We start from the raw sequence: 19,473 nt of genomic DNA, 5'->3' as shown, positions 1-19,473 counted from the left end.
TTCTAAATAAGGATTGAGTCGTAATACATCCACTTGTCTAGAGAAATTTTAGCTTGCACCTTCACACAGGTGAATAAGACTCAATCATTTATAGGCTCCATCTATTCTTTAACACATTTGAAAAGGCTCGCAGTGCAATCCAAAGCTCTTAAAAAATGGAAAGTATGCTTTGAAACAGATATTAGAGTAGTTTAGCCGAATCTGAGCAGCAGTTAGATTATGAGGCGGCGGCGCCGCGCACACACCGCAGGGCTTGTAAAAAGAATAAGACATGATTTTAATATTTCAGTATCCAAAGTGAGAAAAGAGAGGGCGGAGGCTGATAAGAGGTATTACTGTTAAAGATTACAGTTCTGCCTGTCATGGATCAATGTGATGATGGACGCTTCAAGAGTGTAGATTTAATGAATGACTTCCTGTCCATTAAGATGAAAAGGAATACCTTCCCATTTCTAAGATTTATTAGTTCAGGTAATTGGAACAAGAGGAGGAATTATGAGAGACAGACTGAATTTCCGACTCAAAGACTGAGAGGTTAAGGGTGTCCATCAGCTGACTGCCGTATGTTTGACCCCCACAAACCACTTCTGCCCCCCACCTCCCAAGTTTTTTGTGAGACTTCCCTTTGCTTGCCAGGAGAAAAAAAAAAAAGTCTCATTCTTTAGAAATGTCTCTACTTTTTTTGTTGTTTTCGCTTAAGCAATGATGTCTCTGGTGCTGACAGCGTAAGTTGTCTTTGAAATCAGCGCAGGCAAAATGTCAGATTTGTTTGAAACTCAACCTCGCACAGAGAGATGTGTGAGGTTTATGGAACGCCTCTGATATTCTCTCTCGCTCAGGCCTCATGTTTACAACGTCTCCCGTTTTTTATCCTCGATCCTTTTTTCTCCCTTCTGTACTTTTCCCTCTCTTTTTTGTTTTGTTTTGTGAATGGCGGCAGATTTCCAGCTCTGCCGTTCTCTCCAGGAGTTTGTTGCAGAGATCAGCTGGCTCATTCACAGATTTAGGCCGGTGACTCATCCATCCTGTTCTTCCTTTTTGGACACAGGAACACTGCTGCCTTCTTGTTTTTTTCATCTTTGGTGTCTCATCTTGCTTCTCTTTGTTCCTTTCCAAGTTAGGTCCTGTGAAGTTTGTTTGAGTTGTAATCATGAGACGGGAGCTGTTTCTGGGTTCCACCCTTGTTTCCATATTTTTCGTTCTTGTGTTTGGCAGATTTGGATGTTGTGGTTTTGCCTACTGAAGACAAAAGGGGGGAAAACAAGATTAAAAGTCCAAGCATTGAGGCTCTTAGAAGAATGAGATTTATAATGTAAGGTCTTTCATAGGTCTGTATATCTGTTTTATATATTTATATATATTATTCAAATGTTCATGTCATGGCCCTTTAAGAAAGCATGCGACAAAGCTGAGTAAAACAACAGAGTTGGTTTCCAAAACAGGAATTCAACCAGGATAAAATTCAAATTATATTTAAAAGAATTGCATACAATAGACATTTGATAGCTTTACCCGCTTGACATTGTTGGAGTAATATGCAGCAATTTCTCCTCTTGATCTGTTGATTGTTTACGCTCTCTTTAATTCACACCTCTGGCAAGACAAAAACCCATCCCTAATCATATCAAGAGTGACAAAAATGGAAAACCAGGGATTCTTTTCAAGAGCTTTCGACTTGTCGAAACATGTTACTGAACCTGTGATAATGAGGATCCACCTCATTGTGTGTATAAATAGACGTGCTAATGACACATTTAAATCTCCCTTTGCCTTTTGCCAGAGTGAGGGACAAACTTGAGGGACATGGAGAACTATCACTGAATATATATATATGTGTGTGTGTGTGTGTGTGTGTGTGTGTGTGTGTGTGTGTGTGTGTGTGTGTGAGAGAAATATGTACATGCTTAATTGGAGCCTGAGCCGAGCAGGCTTCATTATTTTAGCATTAGCCTAAGTGCAGGGGCGTTTGAAGTGCAGGGGAAGCATTGGAAGCTGTGGAACAGACCTGACTCTGTAGGTACAGGTGGATTCACCAGTAGGGAAGAAGCCAATTAGACACTGTTAACAATGGGTGTTTGGCTGCTGGCAAGGAGTGAGCGCCGAGGCTGCGGAGCAGTCAACGGACAAGGCGTCCTCAGGAAGTGGATTTAGGAAGTAGATGGTCGACTAAAGCAAAATGTGAAATCCCTCGGAGGCTGGAATTTGTTGGAAAATATGGTTCTTCTTTCGTATATCATGTAAAAACATAGTGTTCACAACATTTCAAGGTTATTTTGTACATTGAAATTGTCATCTCTGTAATTTTGGTGCATTTACTGGTTGCTCACAGGTAATTGTTTAAATTAATTATTTCATAAAAAAAGAGATAAAATTATAATCTGGTGTCTCATTTTCAATAAAAATCAACCTGTTTTAAACAAAAGTTTAGATTGCGAGCACCAGAATTACTACTGAGCGGACTTTGTGGAGCGATGGTTTTGGCTGGTAAAATCTCATTTGATTCATGATTATTTGTTAAAGAAATGTTTTTTTTTTTCTTATGAGAGGAAAAAAGCGTCATTAATTGTATTTTTCACTTTGACAAAAATAAGACTTCTCATATTTAATAATAGAGACAAATTACTTTATAACATAAATATTCTTCTGTCACGACCCAGAGGCTGTTGAAGCATATAAAACTTATTGTACGTTTTGTTTTGTTTTTAATAAAGAAAACAGGGGCGCCAAGAAAGGAAAAAAAAAAAGAACTCCGTGCCCTGATTTCCTGTAGAACATATTTTCCGCAGCTGTGTTCTTTAACCGACAGCAGAGGCAAACAATACTGGGATAAGCCAACCTAGTATCCCAGGAGACTGTTTGCCAGAGGAGGGTATTGGGCTGTACAGATCTGGGATCAATGCTGCGTTGTCCATCAACATCACAAACAATCATTCCCTTTCTTCTTCTCTGCTCGTGTCTTTAGCTCAAGTTCCCGACAATGACGAGCAGTTCGTTCCAGACTTCCAGACTGAAAACTGTGAGTAAGAGACCACGTCGCTTTTCTCTGTGTCGCTGTGTGTTTGTGTGCATGCGTTAGTGCTTGTGTTTATGCGTGGGAACATCTGTAGTGTTACTTTTGTTTTTTCACTCGACTGGTGTGTTTGTGCTCGGGGAGAGTGCATGTGGCGCTGTGTGTTTTTCCGGGTCTCTCAGTGCCCTCACCTTTGCTCGCACAAGTGCTTTCTGGAGAGCAGTCTTGCAGGTCTGTAGACAGGTGCATGGGTGGGGGGGGGGGTGTCTTCCTCTCTCTCCCTGTCTCTCTCTGTCTATATATGTCTATATAGTGTGTGTATATATATCTATATCTGTCTCTCTATTACCTCTGTTGCCCGTGTACCTCTCACCACTGCTGAGATATTACTGCACTATTTATTTGCATAAACATCAGAATATTGTGGTAGATTTTTTTTAGGGGGTTGAAGTGATATTTTTAACTCCAGGAAGGACAAACCGCTGTCAATTGATGGCTGTTTTGAATTTTTTTAGAATTAAATCGTGCTGCTACATGACCTTTCCTCAAAGTGTTTTTTTTGTGCAAACCATCCAGTGTGGTTAGATTTTCTAAATCTGGCAGTTTAAAATTAGTAAATACAACATGTATCCTTTTCAGTTGAAGGCTTGTTTGGCCTCCTGGTATTAAGCATGAAAACAAGCACACTTTTATTTCCTCCTTTCTCTATTTTTTGCTGAAAGTTAAAAAATACAGTTTCTAAGAATAATACTTTGAATATGGCCAGACTTGAGTTGATTTGACACTTGCAGTGATAAAGGATGAGGTAGTTAGTCGTTCTTCACCTGGTTGTGCTTGGCTGTTGCACACAGTGACTGGTGACTTGGCACGGCCCACATTTAGAGGAAGTAGTGCCAAGGTGGGGACAGAAATGGAGTGAGTGGAGCTCAGTGGGACCCGGAGTGAGCACATGTCTTTCAGATGAGCCAAAACGCTCATGAAACTGTGAGAAAAGAACAAGTCTTCCCTATGTCCTCAACACTCTTTAACCTGGAAACAAAGTTGGACAAAATGCAGAAGTGAGGAATTAGAACAAAGAGAAACATAAGGTATTTGCATCGCCAACCTCTTAGTTTTACAGTACATTGTAAGATTTTGAAAGCCCGAGATCTTCAGCAGGTTCCTGTTTGTTGCCTAGAGTAGATTAAAAACCGGGGGAGGGGGGTCCAATGCTTTATCTCTCTCTTTTTAACAACAATTATCAAACTGACGTGAACAGTATTGTCATTTTAAACACTTCTGAAAAGTCTTTCTCCTGTGATACAAACTTTATGCGTGCCTTTAAATGTCTTAGCTGGATTTTGCAACTTTTTTTAATGAATTTATTTATTTATTTAGAGCTATTTTTGCTCCATAGATTGAAACAATGAATCCTCATTCTCCTTTATGTCCTTGAAATATTTTGCCCTCCCAAGTCCTTTCCATTCATCTAGCTTGATTTTGTATTTTAACCACAACAGTAAACTAAGAACCCTGATCTTTGGGTGTGAATAAGCTTACCCTAAAATCCAAGATGGAGGAGCGGCGTGGTGTACAGTAGAGAGAACCAGAGGTCACCGAGACTGTCCCGTTGTCCTTCAGAGGTAGCCAGGGTGGGTGGCCACGGTGGCAGGAGACTGCTGACCATCTGAATTGTCCTGTTGGCAAACCGGCAGCAGACTGGAGAGGCACTAACAGATGGCAGGAGGGTGAGGGCACCGTGGTTGGGCGCTCGAGCAGGCATCCCAGCCGGCAGCTCTCCCATATGGGTTTCACCGAGCCGAGAGATGGAGTGGCGGAAGGTGAGGTAGAGACAGAGATGAAGATGGAAAGAGATATAGCTAGAAGGTGTAAGATGAGGGAGAGACAGCAAGTACGGTTAAAAGTAATTACCTGTAGGGAATCTCAATACGGCAACAAAGCAGCTTTGATGTGTACAGGATAAGACTGGCAATATACTATATTCTCCTTATTGTCAACAAATCTCACAAAAAGGCCGAAACTAACAGGGAACGGACGCAAACTAGTACGCAGTTTCCAGAATGTTAATTTGTCCAGGTCTGGCAATAAAAGACTGGTGTTAGTAAATGCTTAAACAAATGTGATAGTTAGCATAGTTAGCATTAGCCAGAAAGTCATGCTTCCAGTAGTGTTGTTAGCATGATTGTTTGCCAGCTAGTTTTCTATCTCAGCTAGCTAATGGGTAGCATTAGCAAAAGAACTAGGGTTGCACAATATTGACAAAATGTGATATTGCGATATTGAATTTGAATATTATGATATTGATATTAATTTTGATATTTTTAAACATATGTAAAATTACAGAAGTAACAAATTAATGGATTCATAACAGCATAGTGCACAGTGAGACTTATATACGGCTCCGTAGTGCGGCTGGACCACAGGTCAGTCGTGAATGATAAATATTCAATCTACCGACTCCAAACTCTGCATCGCCTTTTATAAAGTTAGGGATAGCTACCTGTGAGAAATAGGTGTGGGATGGGATTTGGTACCGTTTGTCTCTTTCATTCAGAAGCTTCTTGAAGCCTTTTTTATTCACTGTGTGGGTGGGCATCACATCGTGGCCAGACGATACGTTAAAGCGTTGGGGATTTTGGTAATCCGCTAGTGAATATTAACTCAATATGTCATGTTCCACTAAAAAGAAACAACTAGTGTACCAACCATATTATGTTTTTATAGTAAAAACGTCTGACAGGAGTTTAATGAATTGCAGAATCTTATTTTTAGGTAACTGAATGCAAATATTTTCCCTAATTCTTTTTTCTATTTGTACTATATTTTTTTACTTACTCCATTTTGAGTACGCTGCATTTTATTTTTACGTAAATTGATTTTTACACTGGTAGTTTTACGTCAGCTTCAATAAAATTAATAGAAATAGTAAAGCAACAGTATTTTTACATTTTGATACACTGTTCAGTTGACTAGAATGAGAATAAAAAGTAGGAACCGAAAAAAGAATTGAAGGAGAGAGGGAGAAAGCGCTGAGAGATTATGTAACTACAAAGATCGTATCAGAAAGGCAGTAAGTGTTATCTTATATTTGCATGGCCTCAGATTTATCACCTATCAAGAAGCTATGGCAGTTTGTCTCAATGTCGACTTCGCACTCTCCATCCGTGCGGCACAGAAGCAGCATGTGAGCGGCCTCGGAGCGAAAGTGTCCTCAGGCTGAAGGAGGAGAAGGAACATTTTCTTTGTCTCAAACTCCAACACAGATGCTTACCATTAGCATAACTTAGCAGGGAACGAAGGAGTAGAGGAGGTGTAAAATGAGGCCACACGTTACCAGCAGATCTGAGCCTCCGTCATTTAACAGCAAAGGCGAGCACCTACAGTAGGTGAAAATGGAATGAAAGATTTTTCGCTGTTGCCAAAAGACCTGTATTTTTTTATGAATGGACTGGAGAAATATCTGGCAAACATAGACTCTGGTTCTGCCAAAACACACCATTTGTACCTGAGAATACGTGAAAACGTTCGGGGCCAAGAGTTCTTTGATAATCTACCAAAAGGATTGCCAGGAAAATGGCAGTTTATAAAATAAAATTATTGGAACTACGTTTTGTAAGCAATTGTTAGAAGATTAAACAAATCTTGGACCTTAAATCTTTCCTTACATGTATGACAAAGCTAAAACATATTTTTTCAGATTTCTATTATATCTTTACTCCAAAGTCCAAAGAAATTGCAGAATATTTGAGTTAATGGCATAGAAGAAACAAAAGCAAAAAAAGAAACATTTGCATTCAAAATAGACCCAGTAATTGTTTTAACTGCTTCTACTTTTAAACACCCTACCACCTCGGATAATCAATATGTAGATAATGAGAGCAATCAAGCAGTGATGGGCATGACATTCTGGACTAAAAAGGAAGTCTCTGTTTTAGTCAGAGGCAATGCCCTCACTATTGATTTGTGTACCTTGGCACCCCACTGACAAAATCTATTGTGACATTTCCATTTCTAATTGAAGGCCCTGCGCTGCAGCACACGCGGAGCCATTGTTAATAGCTAATGTGACGCATAGAGTTGAACACAGCATTTTTATGGACACGTGTAAATTAAAAAAAGTAATGTGGATTCAGTCCAGCATGAGGTGATCTGCAAGCCAGAAGTCAGGGGGAGTTGTCCTGAACTCAGAAAACAAAACAAATGGATGTTTATTGTAGTAGGTGTATGTAGTGACACTGATTGTGATCTCAACATTCAAAACTAAGATATTGTTTTGACTCTGCAAGCTGTTTACGAGACTCTGCCATGGCAGCGTTGTCAAAGGTCTCCCCTCAGGAAGTGTCTCTTTGACCTGCGATCGATGACCCGGAAAGGTCAGGCCCCCAGCGAGGGCTGCGAACAACCCTGGGGCTTTGTCATGCCGGGCCCGTGTGGCCCGTCCCCCAGGGGCTCGGCTGTGCGTCAGATGGGGGTGTTGGCAGATCGACCCCTGCTCGTACGGCAGCTGTCAGTCAGCCAAGGAAAAACTTCCCAAAACATCCTCCTCCTTCTGTCAGGACTCTAGGTGTATGTAAGAGAAAAATACGCCCAAACCACAGATTTGAGTCTTTTGGGTCATCGATGTCTAGATGTTTGATACTTTTGTTGAACCATTCCCATTCATAATTTCAGGTTGTTTTGTTTTGGACTCGGGCCGTCTCTTAGCCTGAAACGTAGGACAAAAATCATTCCTCTCAACTGTGGGATGCTGTGGGGCGGCCTCACCGCTGCTTTGTGTGCAGTCGCGGTGAGACGGCGATTGGCGGGGCAACCAGAGCCTGACTTCATTCTGACTAACTGGGTTTTCGTCAGACGCGCAGCCAATTGGATTAGCGTTGATCATGACTTGAGATGATGGCATGTTAATCAGGACTGATCAGGCACTTAACAGCCTCTCAGATGAACCGGGCTGACTGTGTGGCCATAGGTTGAGAGCGCAGACCCCCCCCCCCTTCAGATCAATGAGCCCTTTTGTTGTCGTCTGGAACGTATTGACAGCCAGCTGAAAGCAGATAAAGCATTTATAGCAGCACACCGCACACCCAGTTTTATGATTGTCATATTTCACCAACAGAGTCTCTGTCAGGAAAAAAGCCAAACAAATTGGATTGGAAGTGAGTTGTTTATGTAAGTGATGTCAAAGAAATGTCAAATCTGTTGGTGGATGGATGCTTTGAAAAGCCTTATCTATCATGAATTCTCTTAATCAGTGATGGCCTGGTATTGGCCTGGTATATCTGTACACGGCTGTTTTGCAGTGTGGAGAAAGCTGCGGCATGTGGTCCACACTGTGGTACACAGAAGAAGGGTTGGACAGCTTTGTCCTTTTGTGAAATACTGTCTAATGGACTGTCAAATCATCCAATACATGGCAGGTACATAAAGCAAGTGATTCAAACCAGAAACAAAATGTATTTATTAGATTGTTTTTAGTAATGTTTTTTTTATACATGATTTGCAGGATGTGACGTAAATGAGGATAGAGGTGGTGGCTCAACCTGCCATAAACAGCTGCTAATTCTTTAAAAATGAATAAAGTTAATTGAGGGAATTTCAGTCCAGTGGTGGTATAAATGCTTCTTTAGGGGCTTATTCACCCTGCCTAAAATAATATTCTGCTTAAAAACTTAAAAACTGAGCACTGAAAAAAAACAGTCCCACATTGCTCTTTGATTGGGGGGTTGTTCATTGTCATTCAGTATGTGAATAAGTTTGTCTCCATTTCTCTCCTCCCCCGGTGCGTAGTGGCTTTCCACGGACTGCAGCTGAAGATCAAGAGGGAGCTGCACAGCCCGTGTTCAGAGCTGAGCTCCAACTGTAGTCAGGAACGGCCCTTCAAACTCCGTTATGGAGAGAAGTGCCCTTACAACGTCAGGTGGGCACCGCACATCACTTACACATACTTCCAGAAGACTTTAAATATCCCTCTGAAAGACAACTCTTTAAATTTTAAATTAGCAACATTAAAAAGAAGTACAGCCACTATTTGTTTTTTGGTTCCACAATGTGCTCTTAATCAGCAACAAGAGCATTATTGTAAAATGGCAAAACTTGCAAAAACCAAATAAATTTGAGTATTAAGATCTAAGGTCTTTATTTGAAAAGGATGACATGTTTTATATTTTACACTCTGACTGAGCATCAGTTTAGTTTTGGCATGTTGAATATTGAACTCCAGTTGTTGTTCTGTTCATTTTCAATGGTTCAGCTCTATGTTTTTTTTAAAATTATTTATCTTAAAAGGACTTTGCAAACACTTCCTAAACATTTTAAATTAGATGTACTATAAACTGATGGCATCTCTCATTTTACTTCTAAGTACATCCAAAACACTTTGTGACACGTGCAGTCACGTAGGGTGTTCTGTTTTAGCTTCAAATGAACTGATTTGATTTGTAATACACGACATTCATTTTACTTGCATGCTGGTATAATGACCTTGTATGCAAAGAGAAATGCTTTCACAAGTGATGAATCATATGCGTGATTCATTTGCTCACCTGGTGACAAGAAATGCAAAATCCAACATTTGGCAGAGCTTGCTTTACATAAAAATCTCCACAGTCTATGCCAAGAGGTGGTGTGACGTTCCTTAATATGTCCATTGGAACAAGTCAGCATGCGTCTGAGCTAACATCTGATTTAAAAAGGACACTCTGGAAGAACAAATGTGTGGCAAACTAAAGAGGTTTAAAATAATGTGGAAAATATAGGTTGTTTTTTACCAAACTCTCTTTAAAAATGTATAAATTTAACGTGATAAAGTTAACCATTCACTTAGATGTATCTGTCTTTTGTTTAACAGTTTGCTAATTCAAAGACTGTGTCACTGACATGGTGCCCTTACGTATCGTAAAAGAAAGTAACAAAACAATATGCAATTTCCTCAGACACAATGAAAGAAACAATATTCTTTTTTAAACTCCCACTCTATTTTTTCTTTCATTTCTCAACTTTCTTACTTTTCATCTGTAGTATCTTCCATATTTACCTCAAATAAAGCATATCAAAAACACAATCTGTTGCAAAAGTGTATGGACAAAGCCTTATTTCAGCTCATGTAAGATATAAAACAAAGCATATGATGAATTATGTAATTAACAAAGGATCCACCAACATGAGAGTATTCAGCATGGACATCTGCAGAGAGAATCAAACCAACAAACACTGGCAGTGCTCGAAGCATTATGGGACTTTTGTCTTCTGTTTGCCACAGTGCCTATGAGCAGAAGCAGCCTGCAGGAATGAAGCCCTCCAGCCCAGTGACGCCCCCCTGTAGCACCCCTGTGTCCCCCCTCCATCATGCCTCACCCACGGCAGCCCCGACACCCAAACCAGACAGGACCTACGCCCACATGCCGGCCTCGCAGCCGCTCCCTGACAACGCCTACTCCATGGACCACAGGTACTGCAGCCCCGCAGCCTTTTACATTTACATCTTATTTACATGTGGGGCTTTTAGCTCAGAACAGAATTTATTATGATGAGTTTTAGTCACAGTAGAATCTCATGTGTCAAGAGAATGTTTAGTAGGAGGAGCCAACAGCAACAAATGTTATCTAATGGCTAAATCTGAATGACAAAGATGTACCTTTATATACTGGAAAACTAATGGTAATACCACTGTCTTAGAGTGTCAGCACGCTATCGGAGCTTTCTTATTTAGATAAGTTAGAATGGCTGGACTGCTCTTTTTCTGTTGCTTGAAGTTTATAGGATGTACAACTGGTGTGCTGTGGTAGAAATTACTGCAAGGTTTGTATCCCCAGTTTGCTGTAACCACATTTTATTTTACAAGACTGGGCGGTACTTGTGAGAATATTTGGCCATTCATTTTGTATGTTAGTTTCTCTGTACAATTTCTTTTGTATTTTTTTAAATTATTTTTTTACTATTCATTCTTGACCTTTGCGAGCAGTGTATTCAACACAATTATCGTAGCTAATGAAACTTTCATCTAAAACTTTAATCAATTAGTCGATTGGCAGAAAGAATAATCAGCAATTATTATGATAATTTGTTAATAGTAAAAGTCACATGTCAAATTCTGTAGTTACACTTTTTGATAGGACTGTGAATATTTTGAGGTTTTGGACAAATTTGAAGAGATTTTATAGACCAATATTCATCAAATAATCAAGAAAATTGGTTGCAGCCCTGCTTTCAACCCCCTCTCATAGTCATTCATTCTTTAATGAAAGCTAGTAAGTGGGCCTTCAAGCAGCTGACATTATTTTATTACATATTGACTTATTTAATCTGATAACTTAAATAGCGTTACTTGATGTGTAATACAGTATTGTTTTAACTTGGCCTTCATTTCTTCTGCAAACAAGTTAAAAGGAAACAAAAGGAAGCTCGTGTCTCTTTGTGTCTGTCTATTAACGACTCCTCTGACTTTGTGGTTCTCACTTAGATTTCGACGTCAGCTCTCAGAGCCGTGCCACTCGTTCCCCTCCCCTCCGACCATGGCTCGGGACAGCCGGCCCATCTACCACAGGCAGATGTCAGAGCCCAACATCCCCTTCCCTCCTCAAGGCTTCAAGCAGGAGTATCCCGACCCCCTGTTCGAACACCCGGCCATGATGGGGGCGCCGCTACCCCACACGTACCCCGCCGGCATGATGATCAAACAGGAGCCGAGGGACTTCACCTACGACTCAGGTAAAAATTTAAATTAAAATAAAATACTACTGTTGTGCTTGAACTACTGTGGTTAGTGAAAAGGTCTTGAAGAGATAGCAGCCCTTTTTTTTCCTGCCAGAGCGTTATCATCTCAGGAATGGGAGAAGACATGGGAAGAGGGGGTGGCGTTTATTGAGTTTGCCCATTATTAGGGCAGGGGATCTGGTTGGGCCGGGTGTCTTTGCCGGTCACCATTTCCTGTGGTGCTCTAATAGAAAAGAGAAAGGGGGGAAGTGGGGGCCATGCCTGGTCACAATCCAAAATCCGCCCTCCCACGCTTGTCCGCTCCCTTTAGTTAGGGAGTAAAGGGACCTAATCATCAGCCCTCGGCCTCAGTGGAGCCTGAGGCTACATCAGGACATGAATGAACATATGCCCGACTGCTGGGTTCATTCACAAGGCGGACAGAGTGGACCCAAGAGATGCCGAGCTGGAGGAGAGTCTGTGTGACCAGTCAGGGAGAAAAGTCGCTTCTTCCCATGGCGATGACTTCTAGAAAAACACCGTGGGCCTCTTTCAGGTCTCAGACCTTTGCTTTCCTAACAGCAGCTCAGCAGTTTCTGCCAGAGGAAAGCCAAGAAACTGTGATTTTTGGTGTTTTGTGTCAGTTAAAAAGGCAGTTTTTGCTTAATAATTGGTTTAAACTATGACCCAATGATGAAAAAGGTTCTTGATTAGCTGTCTAACAATAGAACACTAGTCAGGATGTTAGATGAACATTTCACTGAGTTACCGTACAAATAGTGCAGCAGTAACATAAAGTTCAATTATTAGCTTATTGTCATTAAAAGCATCCAGTCGTACACACTAGAAAGGCATTATAAAAGAGTACATTTTAAAGATTATAAATGAAGAGGGAAGGAATATTTTGTTTATAGTGGCCAAGTCTTGTGTCCACTACTGTGCTGTCCTGTATGTCCAAGATGGAGCATCAGAGGGAATTTATTAGCAGTCACAGTGGAGCATGTTGACTGGAGCAGGCCTGTTGGAAAGGATGGGAGGAGCTGGTAATTTCATTAGCAGCAATTTCCTCTACAAGCCCATTACTTTGATGAAGTTCAGAGAAATGTTTATGGGCCTAAATGAAGGGCCTCAGTCTGTTTATTGAACATTCACTTTGTAACCTGTTTGGCTGTTTTTTGATCACGAGCCATGATGAACCGTGATGTCTGTGATGTGGGAGGTTCTGACATTTACAGTAAATGGATGAGGCAATTTAGACGGTGTTGTAAAGCAAACTGGTGAACACAGGCTTCTTTTTTTAGAGAATGATGTGATTAGAAACGGGTAGTTAAATGATTTTAGGTACAAAATCTTTCAAATGAGATGATATTTTGGCTTTGAAATGATATGCTTATTTCTACAAAAGATCAGGGAATTTAGGTGGAAGTTTGATCTCTTGTTAAAAGTCCATGATGTTGACGAAGGAAAGAAAAAAACAAGCAGATGTGTTTAATAAGTCAAGATCTATATTAGAAAGGTACCTCCAATGGTTTGCATGTCTTTCTTTAAAGCCCCTGAAAACGTGGCTTTGATACATAGGATAAATAATTAGAATGAATAAAGCAACAATCAAAGTAAAACAAAACGTCTTTTGGTATTACTTATTATGACTTTAACACTCACAAACTCCACTATGTGGCTGTGTTTTTGAATGAATACACGTGATATATTTTTCCAGTGAGCCCCACCCAGTGGGAGGGGCTCTGACAAAGATAGAAAAAACTGATATGTTTCATGTGAAACAACCAAAACGGTCTTAATTTTGTCGTAAAATAGTGTGTTAATGTAAGATCCAGAGAACCTGAAATAAGTTTCAGGGCCTTCGAATAAAAAAAACTGCATATAGCTAACATGCTGCAGTGACACAATTTCCCGTGAAAAAAAGTCAAAGATGCCTTCAGGTCCGTGTAGTTTTGATCTAAAAGAGAAATGTGTAAAAGCTTTATGTTGACCCCTCGCATTATGAAAAAACTTACATCATGTCAGTTTGTGTTTTCACACACGCGGCGTGTTTTTATTCGGTAGTAAATCTTCCTCTGAGTGGAGACGCCGGGAGCGAGTATTAGCAGGGTGATATAGTGAGCTCGCCTGTGCCTGGGAGCCATTGCTTGGGGGCAGATTCTTTAATCAGAGCCAGTGGTGCATTGAGTGAACAGGCTTTGACTGCTCTCAGATAACTGAGATAGTGTTCTTAATGCTGCCTTCGGGCCCTTTAACACCCACTCTCCCATTCTTGCCTGGCTTTCAGCAGAAGTGCCTAGCTGCCATTCTGTCTACTTACGGCAAGACGGCTATCTGGCTCACGCTAACAGGACTGAAGGTACCAACGATGCTACGAGTGAATGTTGTGATTGTGCACATTGGATTTGTGCTGAATATTATATCAGTCTATATCTTATTTTTATCTTTCCTTTTTTTCTAATCTTGTTGTCCAGGTTGTATGTTTGACAAAGTGGCGAGGCATTTCTACGATGATACCTGCGTGGTGCCTGAAAAGGTTGAAGGTGAGTTCTCCCCGAGTGCACTGAATGCTTTTCAAATTGACAACTGCTTCGTGCTCAGTTGTGTTGAAACACCATAGGGTAATGGTGTGTTTGGTGACCTCTAGGTGACATCAAGCAGGAGTCGGGCCTGTACCGCGAGGGCCCTTCGTATCAGCGCAGAGGCTCGCTGCAGCTCTGGCAGTTCCTGGTGGCTCTGCTGGACGACCCGTCCAACTCCCACTTCATCGCCTGGACCGGCCGGGGCATGGAGTTCAAACTCATCGAGCCAGAGGAGGTGAGACAAAAACATTTTTTTTATTGAATTTCTATGTTTTTAATAATCCACTTGTGTTCAAGCACCTTTTAAGTAACCCGAGGACACGCAAAAAAACTACAACAAACTACACTAAATCTTATTCTTTTAATTTTTGACCACCACATTGTATTTTACCACACATAATGTTTGTGACAAACACACGTTTGAATCTTTCAATGATAGTTTAGTCTGTTGAGTCAATCGATGAAAAATTGGCAAAAATGTCATAATTTATTCAAAGTAATATACCAAATATTTGCTGGTTACAGCTTTCTAAAATTAAAGGATTTGCAGCTTTTTTCAGTTTTAAATCACTGTGAACTGGATATCCTCAGATATTAAGCTGTTGGTGGGATTAAAAAAGCCATCTGAAGATGTCGACCTTAGCTCTAGGAACTCATGATGGCCGTTTTTCACCGTTTTATAGACTGAAATATTGATCAATTAATAAGATCACCAGATGAATTGATGATGAAAATAAGTTGCAGCTCTAATTCAGTGTGTCACATTGATACTTGTGCCTTTTGGAAATGTGTATTTTCAGTATGTCACAGCCAAATTTGCGTACAGCATATTAGCAATAAAAAAAAACAGGTTGCGGCAAAATAAGACAATGTCAAAGGTCAACTTTTGAAGAGGAGTGAATAATGTTCTCTGCTCTTAAAGGGGTAAAGTCAGGCCTGGATTTGCAATAGTAGTTTTTTTTTAATTTACCTTAAACTCAACCACATTCATAGCAACTGACCCTTAAGGCCAACGCCTGCTAAATATTTCACAGGGTGTGTTCCTAAAAATATAACCCATGTTGACGGTTAGGGCTTTTGAAATGGAAACAGAGGCTGGGTCTGTGTGCGCCCACATCACACACAGTGGGGCTCAGTCACTGTTGCTCACTGTGGGAGGATGGAGGAGGATGCAGGTTGCAGGCAGGGGAGGTGGGGGTGTAGAACGGTGGTAGATATAGGGGTACCTGGCAGCGGTCCAGGCAGCCTGACAGAGTCTAGCGGCACGGACCAGCTGCAGCTAACAGGGGGGCCCATTCATGCCATCAGGTGACCAAACTCAAACACACTTGCTTTGGGACACTACAGACAAACGCTAGCTAGCAGCTTCTGCCTTTTCACCGGGCAGGTGTAGCATGCCAGCACAGTTTTTTCATTTTTTTGGTGAAAGGCTCCTAGAAAAACAAGCAAACGATAAACAAAAGCAGACAGCGAGAAAGGGAAGAGAGAGAGAGAGTCAAAGCTGATGAGAGCACTGTGGGGCTGTGGGTTTGGACCGCGAGGCCGGGTGGTGGGTGGTCTGGTAGACAGGTGCTGTTGCATCTGCTGCCTCCTCCGCTGGGTGTGTGACAAGCTCCTAATGAACACATCCCCGGTCAGGTCTGCTCAGGCTGGACACACTCTAATTACCGTTATTAGGAAAATATGGATTAATAAGTTTGTTTTAACATTTCAGCTGCCGCAACGGTGTTTATCAAGGAAATCAGGTGGACCGTGCGTGTTTGTGTTTGACGCGTCTGCATTTTGGCCTCCTGCTTCTCTGTTTGTTCACCGACTGCCTTTGTGTTGTTTATTATCTGTGAAAAAAGGTGGCACGTCGGTGGGGGATACAGAAGAATCGACCAGCGATGAATTATGACAAGCTCAGCCGATCGTTGCGCTACTACTACGAGAAGGGAATCATGCAAAAGGTAAAAGGAATTTTCTACAGATTTATATAATAGATACCAACAACAAAGATCTACAACATCAGAGATCCAAATCTCTGTTCGGCATGGCTTAAGATTAAGAAAGTTTGGAGTTCAATTACACAATAAGAGCTTGATTTAGACCACCTGTGTTAAAAGGAGGAGCATGTGCTGATTCCCCTCCCCTAGGTAGCCTGTATAAGGAGCCGCAGTGTCTCAGAAATGGTGAACCTAATGAAGATCAAGGCATTGAAACCTTGTTCCTGAGCACTTTATAGTTAAAGTAAGGTCTCATTCAGAGCCCCTCTGTATAAAGGACATTCTGGGCTTGGTTGTGTACTGTTTTTGCAGTTGGTGCACAAAAAAAATCAACATACTTAAACTTTTTTATTTTTATACAAACAGGAAATTATACAATACTTCCATTCTGACGTCCATACATCTGCAACTTTAAAATGCCACTGACAGTTAAACTTAACAAAGAGACAGCAACATATTCTCCTAAAACTTCCTGAAGCTGCTTCAACTCCACAACAATCAGTCTCCATTTTTTCCTCCATTTCCTTTTTGCATTGCATGGTGGGTGAATAGATCACATCAACAACACTTTTTTTAATCCTCATTTAGTGACTTTTCCAGTGTGAACCTGCTTAGAGGTATTATGTAGTAGATTTTTGGGACACAGATGATCTTACTGATTAAGTCTTCACATGATAGGTGACGGGAATAGAAAATAGGCGACCTAGCAACGGGAAATCGATTCCTTGCCACCCTCGATGACGAATACCTGTGCTGCACTGTGCGCAGAGAGCAAATCGCTCATCACGTGTAAGCTTCAGAGTGTGGAGCTAAGGAGTTAGTTAGCAATCAGGAATATTTAAATGAAATCTCTGAAAGAAATCTGCCCACCGAGATTATGTCTGCCTCTAAAAGACCAAACCACGCTGGTCACCTCACGCTCTAAACTGTCTTCATCAGGCTGTCTGAGGCAGAGTACACTCAGATCTAACTTGACTTTAAGCTGTTTTTGTAGGTTGACTTTGAAATTAGTCCATGAATGTTAAGAGATGGAAGATAGAAAAGATTTGAGTGATATTTTGAAAACTTAGGTTAATAAAGTTTAGAATTTGTCGCCTTGTTTTGACAAATGTACACTATTTAACCTTTTTACCCACTGATAGGTTCAGATGAACGATTGTACATAGTCATAAAATATTCCCTTTATATTTTTCTTCCTTTCTCTTTGGCCATTTTTGTATCCACTAAGAAAATTTTAGAAATAGTCATTTATGATGATGATATACACTACCGGTCAAAAGTTTGGGGTCACTTACAAATTTCCATTTCACTCCATTATAGACAGGATAGCAGCTGATCTGAGTGGGGGGCTGATCTTTAATGCAATATCTACATTACTCATTATCAGCAACCATTCACCCAATGTTCCAAAGGCACATTTTGTTTACTAATCTGATATCATTTAAAAAAACTAACGAAGAAAACACTGGACAACCCTTATGCAATTTTGTAAGCACATAATGTAATATGAAAACTGCTGCCCTGGTTAAAAAAACAAGGCAACTGATCTCAGCTGGGATTCTGTCTATAATGGAGTGCAATGGAAATTTCTAAGTGACCCCAAACTTTTGACCGGTAGTGTACATTCTTGGTATCCAGGGTGATTTGTCCTGAGTCGTGCGTTAAGTTTGATTGGCTCCTTGCCTGTGTGTGTGTGTGTGTGTGTGTGTGTGTGTGTGTGTGTGTGTGTGTGTGTGTGTGTGTGTGTTTTCAAGTTAGAAAAGTCCCAACCAAAATGTCCTCCTCATTTATTTTTTCCCACCTCGTCCTGTCCGTCTCCGTCCAGGTGGCCGGCGAGAGATACGTCTACAAGTTTGTGTGTGACCCCGAGGCCTTGTTCTCCATGGCGTTTCCCGACAATCAGCGGCCGGTGCTGAAGACGGACATGGAGCGGCAGATCAACGAGGAGGACACGGTGCCGCTGTCGCACTTTGACGAAAACATGGCCTACGTACAGGAGGGGCCCTACTGCCCGCCGCACCCCTACAGCGAGGGCTATGTTTATTAACGTCAGCCCACTCAAACACACACACACACACACACACCCCTCCACTCTACCCTCTCCCGCCTCCTCCATCCACACACCTGAGACTGTCATGTCCTCTAATTCACAGCCGCTCCGGGAATAAGACTTAACACACACATGCAGCGGAGCTTTCCTTCTCTCTCTCACAAAACACACACATATCTTTTTTTTTTTTTTCTCTTTCTGACGTTCAAGCCGCACAGCGGGATGGAGAGTGCACTTTATGGACAGGAAGTGCGGTGTTAACCTGCCAGGGGCTAGCTATGGGGTTGGCTTTTTACCGTTGTTTATGTTTGTACATTAATGTGAGAATCATTGTTTTTTTTTTATTGTCATGATTTTGAGCATGTGGCGCCCTGGTGAGACAGGACTCAGCGGCTAACTCATGGTCACCCAAGGACCGAAACTCGTCTACACACGTGCAGCGAAATCAAAGGATAATCGCTTCTATTTCGACTTGTTTGTCCCTCAAAACTGCCATTCTGTACTTTCACGCTCATTTAAAGTGAATATTGGCAACGTATTGTTACAATGCTTTTTATGGTGAAGTGACATGATTATAGACTTGGAAAGACTAATGTGATAATAAAAGAGACATTTAGCGACCATCAGTGAGAACTGCCTCGCTGTCACTTTGATCACAACAGCTCTTGTGTGTCAATGATCTCTGCCCCTCGTCCAATCAGACTGTAGATCTCATCATGTAGCTGTTTTTGCTGTAATGACATAAACCCCTGGATCATTCTCTCAATGGCTGAAAGACCTTGTGGGTTAGTGAAGAAAAGACAGGGATGCACCTCGAGTTGTGCAGATGAAACTACGACCTCTAGGATACTCAAAGCTGCGGGCCGCTGTAAAATAACTCATCCACTGTAAACATCAGTTTTCCTTTGTATTCTGAAACGCATCAAAGCAACATTTGTTTTTCAATGAATAACGGGTGAAAGTGTATGAACGGTTAAAGTGGACACAGCAACCAACCAATCAACACATTCAGAATAGTATTTGCATCCCCAAAAATGAAAATAAAGACACGTGTTATTGGCTTGACCAATAAAAAGCAGAAAAGAAAAGTTAAGTCAAATACTTCCCTGACACAAGGTGTACATTTTGCTTTGCCATTGCTTGTTTTGGTAAAAAAAA

The 19,473-nt window shown here is 41.2% G+C and overlaps 1 protein-coding gene across 8 annotated transcripts in view; it reads left to right on the top strand.

Moving 5' to 3' along the window:
- Positions 1-19,390, top strand: part of etv1 (ETS variant transcription factor 1) — a 23,532-nt gene extending 4,142 nt beyond the window's left edge. For 6 of the 8 annotated variants that reach the window (XM_032519089.1, XM_032519091.1, XM_032519093.1 and 3 more), the window contains 9 exons: positions 2,963-3,016; positions 8,795-8,924; positions 10,266-10,454; positions 11,466-11,713; positions 13,986-14,057; positions 14,173-14,241; positions 14,346-14,515; positions 16,128-16,229; positions 18,091-19,390. In XM_032519089.1, the coding sequence (XP_032374980.1) occupies positions 2,963-3,016; positions 8,795-8,924; positions 10,266-10,454; positions 11,466-11,713; positions 13,986-14,057; positions 14,173-14,241; positions 14,346-14,515; positions 16,128-16,229; positions 18,091-18,312 (1,256 nt within the window). In that variant the 3' untranslated portion in view covers positions 18,313-19,390. The remainder of the gene's footprint in view (positions 1-2,962; positions 3,017-8,794; positions 8,925-10,265; positions 10,455-11,465; positions 11,714-13,985; positions 14,058-14,172; positions 14,242-14,345; positions 14,516-16,127; positions 16,230-18,090) is intronic. The other 2 variants (XM_032519092.1, XM_032519095.1) reach the window with 1 other exon arrangement.
- Positions 19,391-19,473: the final 83 nt, after the last annotated feature.

Source organism: Etheostoma spectabile, chromosome 6, assembly GCF_008692095.1.
Source record: "Etheostoma spectabile isolate EspeVRDwgs_2016 chromosome 6, UIUC_Espe_1.0, whole genome shotgun sequence".
Taxonomy (NCBI): Eukaryota; Metazoa; Chordata; class Actinopteri; order Perciformes; family Percidae; genus Etheostoma; species Etheostoma spectabile.
The sequence above is the reverse complement of the archived record's forward strand: the minus strand, read 5'-3'. Positions and strand labels throughout refer to the sequence as shown.